Below are 18,505 nucleotides of genomic sequence, written 5' to 3' on the forward strand. Positions count from 1 at the left end.
ACCTCAAATATCGACAATGCAATTCCCTATCGGAACTCTTTTTACTCATAAAACTGTACCACTTTTACTATGAAATTTTAAAAGAAATATGTCCTAGAATAGAAAGTTTATATGCACTACCATTCAATTTCACAGGTCAAAATATAGGGTTGTGCGGCACATTTTCAATGTTTATATGCCCCGAACTTCTAAGAGTTAAACTTTGCATATGTATATTTACTGGTAATATTCCCGAGGTATGTCTCTACGAAATGAAACATAGAGATCATATCTGGGAATCAGTACGTAATTAATCATCAATGAATATTACAACTCCACAAAAGAGGCGCAGTTTGTGATATAGCTACATTTATAAAGTGCAATAGTTTTGTTCGAGTCTTTTTTGTATGCAACCGGATGTGAAGTACTTTGATTTGGTTTTATTACACCTGCGAAACCTGTCAGGTAGACATGTACATCTTACAATTATTCAATAAACCATATATTATGGCGCTATTTCTTATAGTATCTAAAAAAAAATTACAAACAAGAATGCGTCCCCAGTACACGAATGCCCCACTCGCACTATCATTTTCTATGTTCATTGGACCATGAAATTGGGGTAAACCCTCTAATTTGGCATTCAAATTAAAACGATCATATCATAGGGAACATGTATACTAAGTTTGAAGTCGATTGGACTTCAACTTCATCAAAAACTACCTTGACCAAAAACTTTAACCTGAAGCGGGACAGACGGACGAACGAACGGACGAACGGACGGACGGACGGAAGAACAGACGGACGGACGGACGAACAGACGGACGGACGGACGAACGGACGCACAGACCAGAAAACATAATGCCCCCTCTACTATCGTAGGTGGGGCATAACAACAAAAACCAAACGATTTCCGATGAAAATAAAAATTAAGGTCATAGTCAGATGAAACTTTTCAATCGGTAGTTTAGTTGCGTTTTAGTCATTACAGTTGTTTTCAATAATCAATAGTTTTAGAAGAAGAGTAGAAGGGGTTAAGTTCAATACTCAAAATGCTTGTAGAAAAGAAATAATTCATTAAATCCAAAATAAAAAGATAAGTTAACCATTGTTAACTTGCCTCTTCGTTATATGCATGAGTTGTTTTCTTTTTCTTGTTCAAAAAGCAGATTGGTATGTTGGGTTGTTGGTTTGTCATTGATAGTTTTTTTTTTAATTTCATAATGATCAACTGGTTTGTTAATATAACCATTATGTAATGACGTACTTCGTTAGTGTGTACTTTTTATTTCAGGGTTCTCAGTAAGATTTAGTTAAAACTAATTTGTGTTTAAGTTCCGGACCATATCAGTATTTGAACCATACGTGTCTGGTCATGACCATATACGTAACTATACTCATATGGTCCGACCATACGCGAATGGTCCGCCCGTACGCGTCGGTTGGACCATTTGAGTATATACTCGTTTGGTTATTATCGGGCCTGACCATATCAGTATTTGGACCATATTGGTATTTTTTCAAATGTGCATTTGAACCGTTTCAATGATACAATAAACTTTATAACTCAAAGGCTACATAAGCATTAAGTATTGATGCCATAGTTTTTATCGCTTCTTGTATTCTTGTATTTATGCGTAGGGTGAAATTTATTTCCACACGGTACTAGTCGCGTACCATAACTTTTGGTATAAAATGTGTAAAATCAAATGCGTGATACTGCTTATTTTTATTTAGTTAATCCTTTTATATTCATAATATGATAAAAATGACCTTTAGTATTGTCTTTTTGATGACGGGACAACTAGAAAAGCCATGCCGTTTTATTTATTATTAACTGTAAACTTATTAATTACCCCGACCATATGAGTATATACCCATACGGTCATGACCATACGCGAATGGTCCAAATACTCATATGGTCCGGAACATTTACATAAATACTGTCTGTGTTATACGTTCTGACAATTTATTACTAAAAAAAGTTTTGGTTACCATATTTCTATATCCTAGTCAATCCCTAAGGTTAAGGTAACTGACATTTTTCTTACACTTAAGTACGTCTATATTTATTCGTGCTTTATCAACATTGACCCGAAATAAACAATTAAATACTTGAAAATAAAAGTTCACTGAGTATGGAATCGAGAGGTTTTGTTTTGATCTTGAATCCGTAAATTGTACTATCTTGTCAAGGACCTTTTGCACGTTGATAACTTCTAGGTTCAATTCAACGATTCAGAATGCTTATCTCAACTCGTGGTATTTTGTTTTTGACAATGTGATGATTCCGTTTCGGTTACGGATTAAACTAAAACTAATCAATCACGACTTAAAGTATAATGTTCAAGCATAATCGGAAAATATCTGTATTTAAGTCATAAACAGGGAAAGGCATGTGGCAAAATTTTATTCTAAATAACAGATTTTGAACTATTATATCATGTATATGCTGAAATCATGTATCGCTTAATAGGTAGCTTAATTAATAGTGGGGATAAAAATGACAACACTGAAGTGCACAAACAAAACAATTACCGAACAAAAGAAACAAAAAAAAAAACCACAGAAACACACAACAGCAAATAAAACTCATCATAGATACCAGGATTAAAATTTTATAATTACGCCAGACGCGCGTTTCGTCTCAAAAAGACTCATCAGTGACGCTCGAATCAAAAAAAATTTTAAAGGGCCAATTAAAGTACGAAGTTGGAGAGCATTGAGGACCAAAAATTCCTAAAAGCGTTGCCAAATACAGCTAAGGTAATCAAATGTAAAGGGTACGTTACTGATTCACTAATTCCATCAAATAAGTATAAATGAATTTAAGGTTTTTGTGAAAGGGATTACGTACGGATATAACGTAGAGGGTTCATTATTAACCGCACACGGGTCTTTATGTATATATTATCATGATAACAACTTTATAAAAATAAATCAGGTAAAGCACTTCTGATATAAACATTTCATTATTTATTAAGTGTTGTTTCCATTTTTTCATCTATCAAAGTGGGATTTGAAATATGTACACCTTCCCTTGTTCATGTTATTCAATTTATTATCAGGAGAAATGCCTTAAAGTCATATGAATAGTTATCAAAGGTACCAGGATTATAATTTTGTACGCCAGACGCGCTTTTTGTCTCCATAAAACTCATCAGTGACGCTCATATCAAAATATGTATAAAGCCAAACAAGTACAAAGTTGAAGAGCATTGAGGATCCAAAATTCCAAAAAGTTGTGCCAAATACATCTGGCATAAGAAAATTCTTAGTTTTTCGAAAAATTCAAAGTTTCGTAAACAGGAAATTTATAAAAATGACCACATTATTGATATTCATGTCAACACCGAAGTGTTGACTACTGGGCTGGTGATATCTGCGGCAGTAGCATCGACCCAGTGGTATAAATATATATCACCTCTCCACGCACTAACCTTGTGGTGTTGAACTTAAATAGCAATTCTAGTACTCAAGTACCCTTAACCATACAGCTTGCAATTGAATATTATTTTTTAATATATTTAATATATTGAAACATATCATATCATGAAATTTTATGGAGTACGCACGAAAAGGGCAACGTTTAAAATCCGCATAATCAATTGCATGTGAATCAAATGCAGCCATGAATAATGTTTCCAAAGGCCTAGTCAATGTCTGTGCCTTGCAAGGAACTCAATTTTTGATTAATTCCATTTTCTCAAACCAAAATGTCCATCATCTCAAGATGAACTGTAAATTTTACTTGCTGTACTGGTTGATGCAAAAGCTAAGAGACAAATTTATAAATCAACTGAATCCAGAGGTTATAAATGACGTTTTGCCGTGTTACCAAATTAGACAGTGATAAATTCTAATTCGGAGGCAACTGGCGATATAGTGGATTCATATTTAGTCATTTCTTTAGCAATAAGGATAATCTAAAGCTGTTTGAAAATTCACTTCTAGTCTTCAATAATGTTATAGGTGACTGATAAGCGTTTATAGTATAAGGTTTGCATTTCCTAACTGAAAAAAGATACAAAAGGAGTTTTGCTACTTTTGGTTTAGTACAACTGATGTTGTGTTCTTTACACCAACTGTTCGTCTTAATAATCTCTTTCTTGAAATCCCTATAACGTATTTCGCCACAAGATTAAATGTTTCTCGATTCAAGTCTAACGGAATAGTTGTACTCGATTATGAATTTGTGAAAGCCGACCTGGAAGACGGTGTATTTTTATTAGAATATCTATCAGCATAACCAATATCTGGGCATACTAATTTTGTCTTCGCGACATTGGTGCAATTATAAAAACCATTGTCTTTTCTTTTTAGGTCTTTGGTGAAGACTAAGAAGCTAACTGTTCCTAGCTTCAAAAAATTAGATTTACTATAAAACCGAAAGAACCACTGTTTTGAATATATGCTTTGGGCCAGGTGAGCTAAAAAGCATATAGCACATGTCCATATGAAACTGCTTTTAATGACGATAACGCGAAATATCATTATCCCGTTCTCTATATATAGCTATGATGAAAAGGTGAAATATCAACCTTAGATGTATTTAAGTTGCATTGATAACCAATACCCTTACCGAAAAAAAATGCCCTGCGGCAAACATTTGCCGCAAGTTTGCAGCAAACATTGCCGCAAGCTTGCAGCAAATGTTTGCTGCAAACTTGCCGCAACCATTTTACCATGCAATTGAAGTTTGCGGCAAGCTTGCTGCAAACATAATTATGCAAATTAGATTTGCCGCAAGCTTGCTGCAATTGTTTGCTGCAAGCTTGCGGCAATTGTTTGCTGCAAGCTTGCGGCAATTGTTTGTTGCAAACTTGCCGCAAACCATTTTACCATGCAAATGAAGTTTGCGGCAAGCTTGCTGCAAACATAATTATGCAAATTAGATTTGCCGCAAACTTGCTGCAATTGTTTGCTGCAAGCTTGCGGCAATTGTTTGTTGCAAACTTGCGGCAAACTTGCAGGAACTACACATAACCTAATGTCATGTGTGAAGACACATTCAATTTATCTCTTTCAAAAATTACACAGCAACATTTTTAAAAAGTCAATTCCTGTCTTTATACGAACTGTCATTGGAAGAATTCTTGCAAACTCATGAGATTTGCATACATGCATTTGAGTTTTTAAAAAGGGGCAGGAGTCATTCTCAAATGACATAATATACCTGTATTAAAAATGAACAAGGTAAAATCTCAAATGTGTATTGAGACTATAAAGCTAGGTAATAATTGCATTACAGAATTTAAATTGATCATGATGGTGCAGTAGTACATCAGTTACAAATTCAAATTTATAATGGCTTAAGTTTTTCAATAACACATACATGTATATATAGTTGCTTAATTAATTATGTATGATGATAACATTAATTATTTCATTAAAACATGAAGTTCTATGAATCATTTTTACTTACAAAATTACATACTGATTATCCCATATTATTGAACCAAAATGCCTCCTTGACCTCTTATATGTGAAATGCATTTCCAAACACAACCAACATGACCTAGCCACAATTTCAAATTGTTAGCATCCAGGAAGTGCCAACTAGGCATGCCCAGTCAATGTTGTGTAATTCCTGCAATGTTCTGGCAAACATATAGAATGGTCAAAGTTTTCTGCAATCTTGCGGCAAACATATAGAATGGTCAAAGTTTTCTGCAATCTTGCGGCAAACATATAGAATGGTCAAAGTTTTCTGCAATCTTGCGGCAAACATTCTTTATTATTTTAAACTTTCTGGCAATCTTACGGCAAACATTGATGTTTCTGCAATCTTGCCGCAAGCTTGCAGCAATTGTTTGCTGGAAGTTTGCAGCTAGCGGCAAACATCTGCAAACACTATTTTCTGTGTTTCTGCAAACTTTTTGTTTGCAGCAAGTCTGCTGCAAGTTTGCGGCAAACAATTCAGTTTCATAAGGGTAGCTCGTCCTTCCACAATATCGTCATCGAATTTAGAAAGATTACAGAGAATATCTCTTGACCATGAGAGCCTGGTCATATCTGCCAAGGACAGCCGTTTTTTAATCCCCTGCGATGGCTGTTTTTTTCCTTAGACTTTACTATGCAATTAATAGTAGCTTTCAAAGACAATTAAATTGCTGATAATCTTTATCTTGATGAAACAAATGAAGGACGATCATTGTCTTTAGCCTCTACAGTTGCAGTTTCTATATTCAAAAACTGACAATAAATGAATAAAAATCTCCACTCAACAAGATCAGTAGATCAGATGCTCCTTGTGGTACCTCAATTACATTTCAAGAAATGGCAAGCCGTGAATCTCGATCCAGGTCCAAAACAAGTATACTATTATACGTACCGCAAGATATTTCTTTTAGCAACAGTGTACCATATGAGGAAATTTAAACATATCAGTTCCGAGAGACAAGTTAGGATCAGAATCAGGAACTGAGGAACATATCTACATTCGTTTGGCATGATTGTGGTAAAACAGACGCGAGATCATCAAAATTTGAAACATGGGCATTCTATGACACATGATATCCTGCGTTTGACTCCATTGTAAGACTTAAATTTAGAGCTTTTTGTGATTGCCTTGTAACTGCCTGAACAATTTAGGAATTCAATAACTTTTACTCAAACAAATTTTCCATTGTTTTTGTACAGTTGTCGAAACATTTACAATTATGCATTCTCAGTAAATGTACCTATATAATCAGTACACTGTTGTAATCAGATCAGACCGCCGTCACATGTGTCCCAATCTGCTATTCAGTCTGACAGAATGTTGCAGTTCGCCGTTATTTAAACGTTATCTAAACAATTTTTTACCTACTCACGAAACTCATTTTGTCAAGCCTTGCAAATATTGCAAGGAAATGACTTGTTTCCATATCCTGTTTTTGTAAAACTCATCCTGTTTATCGAGTGTATTCATCATGCCATATCTTCCATAACAATAATGATAAATTCTTTATTTAAAGAGGGTAAACAGTTAGAACAATAACCCCTAAAATCAATCTCTTACCTTTTGCGGTGTTAAACCTTGTAGTATAATTGTCTACTTTCAAGTTCGTTACATTTCCATTTAAATCTTTGGTTTTCGAGAGCATCATAGTGTATTTAGGAGCATTGTATCTTCCTTCCCATGTTAAGAAGGCGTTTAAAAAAATTTGATGGTATAGATATTATGTTGATACCAAGTTCTAAATATAAAGCTTTACTGCAACATAAACTTAACATGATCCAAGAAAATGAAGTCAAGGTAAGATAATTCAAACTTGAAATACATGTACACCTTACAATCATTACATACACCAAATAATAGTTTACCTATTGATTTTAACAATGAGCAATGAACTGTAAAATTGAGGTCAAGGTCAAATAAAACATGCAAGACTGACATATTTTTATACAATATAGTTGACCTATGGCATAAAGTATTAGAAAAACAGACCCAAACACAAAAACTTAACTTTAACCACTAAACCATGAAAATGAGGTCAAGGTCATATGATGCATGCCAGTTGGACATGTACAACTTACAATCCTCCCATACACCAAATATAGTAGACCTATAGAGAAAACTGTCTGTCACTGAACCATCAAAATGAGGTCAAGGACAATAGCCATGTGACAGACTGAACTCCATAACATAAGGCATCTATATACAAAGTATGAAACATCCAGGTCTTCCATCTTCTAAAATATTCAAGAAGTTAGCTAACACCACAGCTGCCACCAGATCACTATCCCTAAATCAAGCTTTCTTCAACCATTCAAAGTTGCAGGCTTGACAAAAATGTTGTGGTTGTATAAAAATAAATGCCATACAAAGCAAAGATTTTGTCACTTTGAGATCTGTTTTATTTCTCATAAAAATAATAAACATCCAAAACATTCCAGCATTCCAAATACATAGCACCAAGCTGCCACTTAAAATTAGGACTAATATATTTACATCATCATTCATGAGTAAGTTGAGTACCAATAAAAAAATTATATTACATTTTATACAAGTTTTAATTATGCAGAATCTAGATTATGTGCTGTTACATTATAGTGATTATATTGTTTTTTAGTTTATTCATATTTTGATACTATACTAGTCAACAAAAGAAACGATACAAGACTTTTTTTCAAATTTAAGATAAAGTTTTCCGTTTATAGGACCAATATAGAAGGTAGTAATACTTAATCATTATGGAAATATAAATCCGTTTAAAAAAAATATTTTTTTGCTTTCGTGATGTTTTTTGACGATTTTTTTTGTTTTTTACAAAATTTACATAAAACGACAATCTGAAAAACAAAAGTTTCAACTAATGATGCCAACCTCTCATTTAAAGGTAAAGACAATGTTTGCCATCAATTTGTTTTTAAAAATCATGCAGTTTCCTCGTTTATTTGTTTACCAAAGTTCGGCCCCACGAGAAATCGTTAAAATGTATACATTATCCACTGATTTACCATAGACAGTATGTGTAAAGTGATATTCAAAAAGCGGTCACAATCTTAAAACTAATCCGAAATGTTTCAAATTTACTGTGTGTTGTTTTCATATCCAAAGCATTGATTTGAGACAAAAATAAAAAAAAAATTTTTTTCCATTTTTTGAGATTTCAAAAAAACACTTTTTTTCCCAAAAATTTGAAAAAACAATATTTCAACCCATTAGTTACAACATGAAACACAACTTGATTAGCATATTGAATATTTTTAAACAAAGTTGAAATTTTATTTAGTACTTAGAAAATTGCGTGTCGATTTTTTATTCAACTTTCCGCAAAACTTATTTGCACCCTATAGTCGTTTACAGGGAATTTAGATACTTTCCGACAAGTTTTGATTTTCATTATCACATGTGCATGCATTGCAAATGAAAGCTTTTTAAAATAGTGTATTTCATTTTGTTTTATATTTAATACTTTTTGATCAATTTTATTTCAAAGTCGTGTATCGTTTCTTTTGTTGACTAGTATATTTTCTTACTTGTCATATGTATAAAAAAAAAAAGACAGAAATTCATGATTTGTACAAGATTATTTATATTGTTCCATATAAAACTGATATAATATATAAACATTCTTTACAAAAAGTTCTTTAACAATAATTCTGACAATGTTCTACAAAAAAATATTCTGTTGTCTAACTGTTTATAATGAATGATTTTATAATACATCTGTACATGTAACTCCTAAGACGTTCTGAAACACAAACCTAATAATAAAAGGTTAATTATTTTATATTTATATGAGAACTGGTTTGCAAGAGCATAACTAAGCAAATTTAATTGGGATTTTTGACAAAGTTTGTCAAATAGAGTTATCTTAAACATTTAAAGCTATTCTAAAATTCATGTGACAAGATGTAGGTGAAGATCCAGGAAGAAACCCTGAAAGTTTGCTTTAGTTCGGTGTGGCAAAACACATGTTTATGGGCACAGAAGAGGAGGCGCTTAACATAAAAAAAACTTGGGTACAGTCATCCAGCTGGAGTTTTAAAATAATCCTCCTTTCAAATATTGAGTTATTAGAAAATCCCTTCACATTCAAATATGTCATGGGAAAATTACAACCAATTTATATTTCCCATGGCCAGCTATCATGACATCATTTTTAAATGTTAAAATTTCATGGGATCATTCATACTATTTGACCCTTTGAGTCAAGATTGACATATAAACTTCTATCCATTGTTAAATAAACAATATTGAACCACTTTGACATATTTGACATTCCATAAAAAGTTACCCTAACCAGCAGCTCCTTGATGTACATGTAGACCTCCACCCCTCTTTTGTGTTGATATGTTTCCTTCCAAAACTTATACGTTGTCTGGTTTGGTGTCCCCCTACCTTTGACTAAAACAAGAGTGCACACGCTGAAATGTCTCGCCTTCTATACTAATCATTGATATTATGTTGATAGTCCTAAGTATAAAGCTAAGCTTTATTACAACTGTACATGTCAATTAAACTTAACATTAACCAAGATAACTAAACAAAGACCAATGAACCTTGAAAAAGAGGTCCAGGTCAGATGAATCATGCCAGCATTGCCAGGCAGACAGGTACATCTAACAATGCTTCTATACAACATATATAGTTGACACATTACTTATAGTTTAAGAAAAATAGACCAAAACACAAAAACTTAACACTGTGCAATGAACCGTGAAAATGAGGTCACGGTTAAATAAAACCTGCTCGACTGACATAAAGATCATAAAATATTTCCATACACCAAATATAGTTGACCTATGGCATATAGCATTAAGATATAAAAAAGACCAAAACTCAAAAACTGAACTTTGACCACTGAATCATGAAAATGAGGTCAAGGTCACATGACATCTGCCTGCTAGACATGTACACTTAACAATCATTCCATACAACTATAGTAGACCTATTGCATATGGTATGAGAAAAACAGACCAAAACACAAAAATTTAACTATAACCACTGAACCATGAAAATGAGGTCAAGGTCAGATGACACCTGCCAGTTGGACATGTACACCTTACAGTCCTTCCATACACCGAATATACTAGCCCTATTGCTTATAGTATCTGAGATATGGACTTGACCACCAAAACTTAACCTTGTTCACTGATCCATGAAATGAGGTCGAGGTCAAGTGAAAACTGTCTGACAGACACGAGGACCTTGCAAGGTACGCACATATCAAATATAGTTATCCTATTACTTATAATAAGAGAGAATTCAACATTACAAAAAATTTGAACTTTTTTTTCAAGTGGTCACTGAACCATGAAAATAAGGTCAAGGACATTGGACATGTGACTGACGGAAACTTCGTAACATGAAGCATCTATATACAAAGTATGAAGCATCCAGGTCTTCCACCTTCTAAAATATAAAGCTTTTAAGAAGTGAGCTAACGCCGCCGCCATAGCTGTCGCCGCCGGATCACTATCCCTATGTCGAGCTTTCTGCAACAAAAGTTGCAGGCTCGACAAAAATTGGTTAAAACAATAGTGGTTTATTGTTTTCAACAATATAGTAAATCAAAATCTACATAAACATCAATTAAACACACTCATACTTGCATTTAATCCAAGTATAGATAAAAAAAATATATAAAAACTCAAGTCAGCATAACATTTTCTACATAAACATCAATTTAGTCCTGGTACACTTGTAGTTCAACAATGTTGAAATATAAAAAAAAAGGAATAATTATTGATCATATTTATCATTAACTTGGAATATTTTGCAGTATATGTCTACATGTAAATGGACTTTAATATGATTATGCCATGTATGCTTCATGTTGATTGAACTAAATTTCCTAAAATCAGCTAAAATCTGGCAAGTCTTTGTATACTTCATTTCTGAATCGGTTTATAAGTTCAAAATTGCATTTATAATCATTTTTCCAGTTTTATAGAATTTTAAAATGTATTAATACTATTGACTAAACATACATGTAAAGATGACTAAACATATATCGTGCATACATCATGTACATTGTATACATGTACATCATTTACATCATGCATAAAAACCTCACTCACTCATTCATTTGTCATTTAACCCTTTCCTCCGTTGAATTTTTTTTTTTGCATACTTGATTCGCATAGGATTTTTCAATAAAATCCTGAAAATATGCTTTAAAGTATTAATGCATTGCGAAAAACAAATATTTCATCAAATAAATTTAAGTCAGATATTCCTATGATATTCCTTTTCATATTGGATACACATTTTATTAAGTCTACTGCAGACACTTTGTAGTCAAAGCGTTTCAACAGAGGTACTACACAGGCGTCAAAAGCGGAATTATGGAGTAAAGGGGGTGGCGTCAAAAGGCGTCACTATGGAGGAAAGGGTTAACAAAAGACTTTCCTTTATTCATGTTATTAAAATTTGGAGGCCCCTGCCATACATGCAATTAATAAAGGGTTCCAACTAGCATGACTAGTAAAACAATAATTGAAAGTATTTTGATTCAAAAACATTATATTCATAATCTACATGTTTTTTGTGTAACACAATCATTGTGTGGCAACTTTAGAATAATAATAAAGTCCAAATGTTGTACTAGTAAACCAAGCCGTTGTCATCCACCATGTAAGAAATCCAAACAAACCACGGTACCATGTCGGTGAAAAAACCTGTCGTAAATTAGAAACTGCCCATGTGAACTGTGCTGTTGTGTCCGAGACGGCATCCCCAGTGCTTTTTCCTCGTTCTGTGAACATTGCTTGTGCACTCATACTTTTACCCTCAAAATAATTATGGGCATTTTCTCCAGCTAAATCTGACCAACTATAGTTACCTAATGTTTTCTGAAGGAATACCATGAATAGTAAAAGTAGACATGGCAAAATATACTGTATAGCTACTACACATAAATAGTAAAACACACGAGCAATCATCCTTTGAAGATCCAAATTGCTGATTCTTCCAGTTTCTTTTTTCATCCTTTGCACATGTTCGTAAGCTAAATTCAAATGTGCCTGCATGTGCGGCGGCATCAAAACAAGTCGAAGTACAAACAACAGCACAATTAAAGAAAGTCGGACAACTTCAAATGCATCCTCATGCAAAAGTTTAAAATTTACCTGCCAGTTTTTGGCACATATAATATCTCGACCTACAGGTTTTACCCATAATAAGATTATAACTAACGGCATGATAAAATTAAGGTGTAACAGTGCCTGCTTAAATGGACTTTCTTTAACATAGTTTAATGTATCTAAATGAACTTTGGCATATCTCAGTCCAGGAAATGTTAACAGGGCACCAGTAATAGAACATATGATTGCAAGAATTATTTTGAAGGTCATAAATGTGATTGGTCCTTGTGAATCAATTCCTTGCTGTTTAAGAAAAGATTCAGCGCCTTCAGAGAAATTCTGGTATCCTGGTTCAAGTCCAAATTCTAATATTTTTTCATCTATGACTAGAATTCCCATGGCTAAAACCAGGAAGAAAAATCCAAATGTTACACAAAGGATTCTCTCCCCTCCTTCTTCTGATTTGAAGTAAACTGCAGCTTGAGATATCAATATCCTGAAACAGAAAATGACAACAAGAAGACACCATAACATGCTGATGTTCAATTCATTCTTAGGCCAAAAGGCATAGTAAACTTCTGTTATTATGTATACAACTAGAGAACACAATCCAAATTCCATCAACCACTGAAAGTCTGAATAAAAATGTAACGAGACTAAATCAATTGCCTCAACCTTTGCAGTGTCAAGAAAAATATCTGTTGATCGAGGAATCGTGAAAGTATCTGACTGTGTATTGTTCTTCCCTCCTCCTTTCTTTTCATGTTTTTTATTTTTTCCTTTACCCTTCGGAACATTTGATATCCCAGCAGCTTTTTTCAGATCTTCATCTGTTGGATGCAAATATCTGACAAGTCTATTGCACAATAGCCATCGCCCAAATGAGTAATACGGACCAAGCTTCTGTAGAAAGCTGAACATGATCAGACTAAGGACTAGTTGTACTCCTAATATAGCCATGATGTCCTTCTACAAAAGAAAATTTCAAAAAATTATTAAAGAAAGGTTGTATTTACATGTAGGAACTTATATAAAAATTATGTAATTAAAGGGTTCTAAGAAACCCAGTGTCTCACGATCGCCTACTTTTGCAACAAAAATGGGGAATAAATTATTAAAAAATTTTCTCTAGATACTATCTTTTGATTGTAAGAAGCTTCTGTCCAAGTTTGGTAAAAATCCAGGACGGTTTATGAATCTAAAAAAAAATCATTTAAAACTGTAGTGCAGACTGCATGTAACATTGTAATGTTCACTGGAAGAAAAACTATGTCCAGGAATGGTCAGAATAGTATGGCGAACCAACCTAACAGTTAGCCTTAGGTGCATCCCTTAACATCTGAGGAAACTCAGCCAATTTTGTCTAGTTGGATTACAAGCGTGACTATGTCGTGACAGATTCTGATGTATCCGATTAACAATGATTAAAAACCTAACAATGTTTAGTGTTTTCTGGACAGTGTCCAGTGGAACAGGAATGATTTGGAGAAATTTTTCATTGCCGTTTTTCTGCCGATTGAGTCCAGATTGCATCCAGATCTTGTCGATTGCAAACTGTCTTTGCCAAAACAGTTCCCGAACAGTCTCGTTATTCATACGAAATTCGTCAATGATACCCATGCCAGAGTGCTGACAATTACAGAATAGAATACGTCTTAGATCCGATAAAGCTGTTTGCAATACGATAGAGCGGACCGTGATAGCATAATGTTCAGACAGTACATGATCATCCCGAGTATGCCGATAGTTTTCGAATGGATAACTTCCATCAGCGTCGGTTCACTGTCTGATCTCTGTCAGATTACATTCGGTAGAATCGGGACGCAGTTGTGACAGACTTGCTCAAATTTAACCATGCGAAAGATACAAATCGGATTAGAAGCGAATTGAGAAGGGATTATCGGGACAAATTCGCTTGGAAACGGTTGAATATCAGCGCTTACTGAACAATATCTGATTGTTGGCGTGATTAGATTTTTTTTTTGACAAATTTTAATTAAAGTTTGAATTTCCATCAACGATTCATAGGATCTTGATCAGACTTTTGACAAATTTTAATCGGGCATGGTCCTGTCAAAGACGGCAGTAAAAATCCTGAATGTGTGACCCCAGCTCAAAGAAATATACAGAAGAACAGCAAATAAATTTTTATAAAATTTATTTCAAGATACTAGCTTTAGATGATCTAAATTAGATCATAAACAAGCATCTGTTTAAGTTTGGTACAAATCCAGGATAGTTTCAGAAAGTTATTAAAACTTTAAAAACCTTAACCACAGAGTGAATTTACAATGTTATCCGGCAGAAAAATTTGTCTATTTATAAGTAAATACAGATACATGTATTGAGATAAAAATGTAAACAGGATTTTTTTTCAAATTGACTTCTTGATACTATCTTCTGATCATAAACAAGCTTCTGTTCAAGTTTGATAGAAAATCGAGATTAGTTTAAGAAAGTAATTAAAATTTCAAAAACTTTAAGCACAGAGTGAATATTTGTGGACTCAGATGATGAAGACGGAATTTAGGATCACTATAGCTCGCTTTAGCAACAAAAGTCACAGGCTGAGAAAAAAATATAAGGTTATAATTAAAAAAAACACTAAAAATAAAAGAAATGTTCAACTTCAACACATGAATGCAGCATTGCTCCTCCAGCTCAAGCTAAACTTAAAACATGTGAAAATACTTTTGGGACGGATGGAACACAACAGAAGGAAAGATGGAAAGACAAATTTACCCAATGTTTCCTGTCACTTAATCATGTTAATATTTCATTCTTTTTTAGTAGTACAATACAAAATTTACTGTACATATGATTAAAGTTATTTTATGGCTTTTAAGATGAGACTTTTTTTCATTTTATATACATGTAGTACATACATACATGTAACATATAAATCCCCCGCTACATGTTACATATGTAACATTATACATGTACTTGAAGAGTATTACTAAGTCATTTTCTTATACAATGTTTTGAGTGAAATTCAAATATACTGTAAATGGCTCTTTTGGTTTATCTATATACATATATATATGTATATATCAAAATTTCAAATAAAATACACATTCCTTTTTCTATCATTCTATGTTTAAGGTGGTACCTAACACTACAGGGAGATAACTCTGTAAAATCAGCTTAACGTTTTAATGACGTTGTGTTGTTAAGGGAATATTAAGCTTCTCACTGATCAAAATTGGTGTTTGTCAAACTGCTATATAACCAGTGTAATTTTTCTGACAAAACGGTTGGTTCAAAATTTTTGAATTTTTTATATTTTTGTTAAAGGGTCAAAGTAAATACATTGTCAAAATTTTATGAAAATTAAACGAGCCAAATTAATTTTAGTGAAAGTGTTGGGTACCACCTTAAGCATTATACATGTACATGTATAACGTGACGGTACCCAAATTGCACCTATTTTGACTGCTTTTCACCTACCTATTTTTCATGATAAAGAAAAAAATGTCCATACTGTGTTTATTTTGTAGCCCTATCCTTCTTTATTGTAAATGGTACACCAATTTAATTTTGAATCCATGTTGAGTCATAAAAAAAATGGGTTTGAATCAACCTCCAAACTATCCATGATTCTGTAATGAGGAGTACCCAAATTGCATCCATGCTCAAATTCACATCGTCAAAAGTCTAATAACCGAGCTTTTGTTTAATTTCTTCAAATATTTTGAACAATTGGATATTAGTCCATGCTTACTTTTCATATTTTACGAAACGGATACAATTATAATATATTGTATTTGCTAATTTTAAAAAGATGACGTTTTGATGACGTCGCATGGTGACGTTTTCGTACATTTTGCTTTTTTCAGTAAACAGTCCATATGTTGATAAATACTGTGAACGTTTTGTGTATATCTAAATATGTTTACCTATGTTGAAAGACGTGCATAGTATCAAATCATAAAAATACAAATTGTTTAGTCTCTAGGAAATCTTGTAAGATTTTCGTTGCTATTTTTTCTAAATAGGTGCAATTTGGGTACTCGGTGCAATTTGGGTACCCTTACGTTATATATGTTATTAATGTCTGATGCATACATGCGTTAAAACTGCAGTCAAAATTGTAAAGGTTCTAATCCAGATTTGCAATTTAAATGTTGTACGTACATAAATATTTTGTAATTGGTTGCTGCATGTAAATGTACATGTACATGGGAGAAAGTTGTGATATCCCTACACTTAATCAGTTGCAGCTTCTTTTTTCAACTCTGAACAGCATAATATCTTGAAAGATTATTAGGTACTGTTTAAACATGTTAAAGGGAAATAATTCTTACATCATGTACATATTAATTGATTGTCTTCCCCATCAAATAAACTCAATTTAATCAAATTAATTGGTTCAGTGTATGTAGACTTGTGTTTATCTGTCTAAGTTTTGATTGAGTTAAGCCATTTCAATTAATATTTTATAGTGTGTCTTTCTATGTTGTGGTGTTACACTATTGTTTCAGATAAGGTTGAAGGTTTGGTACCATTAAAACATTTAAACCTTCTGCAATTGTTTGCACCTGACTTAAGTCAGGAATCTGATGTTCAGTAGTTGTTGTTTGTTGATGTGGTTCATAACTGTTTCTCGTTTCACGTTTTTTATATCATGTACATGATGTATACATGTACAATGTAGATAAGACTTGGAATTTCTGTTTGAATGGTTTTACACTAGTAATTTTTGGGGCCCTTTATACATATTTAGCTTGTGAAAACTGTCTAATTATGAGAAAATAAAGGGTGGCAGGTAGGTGAAGCTTACATAAATGAAGAGATAAATGAAAAATGAACAAATTGATACCAGATTTATATAATTCCAAGGCCATTTGTTGGCACCAGAAGCGACGAAGCAGCGCATCTATTTTGGACGGGCTAATATTCACTTTTTCATATGGGAGAGCTCTGACGTCCAACGGCCCCAGATTGTCTGGCAAAACAACCGTTGGATGTCAGAGTAATCTTGGACTAATGTCGTGAATGTATGCTTTGTTTCTTAATATCAGTTGGTTAAAGAGTTTGTAAGAGCTCATGTTCCTTGTTATTATGTATATATGCAACCCAACTTTAAATAAAGATTACTTTACTTTACATGCTCTCTGCCTCTAGTTAGAAAAGTACATGTATACCACAGATGCAGATTTAGGGGGCATATGCACAAGATCTTGTTTCTACCCATTTTTTAATTATGGATAATCGACCTTCCCATGTATAGAAACAAGTGCCTTTGTCACAAACATATGGTTAGTCCGAAATAACTCTGACGTCGAACGAATGTTGTTCAAACTTGTCGATAACATATGATATGCTGCAAATTTCACACATTTGAGCTAAATTATCTACTGCCGTACTGCAGTGGACTGCTGGTGAACTTAGCTCCATTAAATAAAATATATACATGTGTGTTTACATTTACATTTACTTATTCAACAGATGCAATTTATAATATACCTACCCTTCTGTGATCGTTTGAATGTCACCAAAATGCTACCGGCTAAATTGTCGCTTATATCCAGGAGTTATATTTCAATGCCGCTTATATCATAGATAAATATAAAATGTGTATTACCGTCCCGAACAACAAATTTAAATCAGTTTGAGGAATTCTTATCATGTCTTAAAAATCAGTCACATTTTCTTTTTTATTTTGAAATGTTGTTGATTTAGAATTAAATCAACAAATTTGTAGATAATAATCATAATTAACATATAAAGGGATAAATAACTAGAGGCTCTAAAAGAGCCTGTGTTGCTCACCTTGATCTATGTGCAACATTGTAGACGAGAACTGAATTCCTGACGCAAATCTCTTTTGCTGACCTTGTATTGCTGATCATTTTGTCTGTTTAGTGTCTGTCTATCTTTTTTTTTGTTGTCCAAAACACAAAAGAGGGTTAAGATGGAGTGGGGAAACCATAAGGGCTGACAAAAAGACAGACATATACAGACATATGGATAGAAGAAACAAGGAGAGGCAGTCAAGGGTTACACT

At 33.2% G+C, this 18,505-nt stretch overlaps 1 protein-coding gene across 2 annotated transcripts; it reads right to left on the reverse strand.

Annotated features, from left to right (window-relative positions):
* Positions 1–7,798: 7,798 nt before the first annotated feature.
* Positions 7,799–18,059, reverse strand: LOC143049834 (transmembrane protein 161B-like). Of its 2 annotated transcripts, none has more exons than XM_076223578.1 (2): positions 17,969–18,059; positions 7,799–13,467 (listed from the first exon to the last, which is right to left on the reverse strand). In XM_076223578.1, the coding sequence occupies exon 2, from the start codon at positions 13,456–13,458 to the stop codon at positions 11,974–11,976; it is 1,485 nt and encodes a 494-aa protein (XP_076079693.1). In that variant the 5' UTR covers positions 13,459–13,467; positions 17,969–18,059; the 3' UTR covers positions 7,799–11,973. The 2 variants fall into 2 exon arrangements, with proteins under 2 accessions (XP_076079693.1, XP_076079694.1); XM_076223579.1 differs by having other exon boundaries at positions 17,965–17,984.
* Between the last annotated feature and the right edge of the window lie 446 nt (positions 18,060–18,505).

The sequence above is a fragment of the Mytilus galloprovincialis genome, chromosome 10 (assembly GCF_965363235.1).
Source record: "Mytilus galloprovincialis chromosome 10, xbMytGall1.hap1.1, whole genome shotgun sequence".
Taxonomy (NCBI): domain Eukaryota; kingdom Metazoa; phylum Mollusca; class Bivalvia; order Mytilida; family Mytilidae; genus Mytilus; species Mytilus galloprovincialis.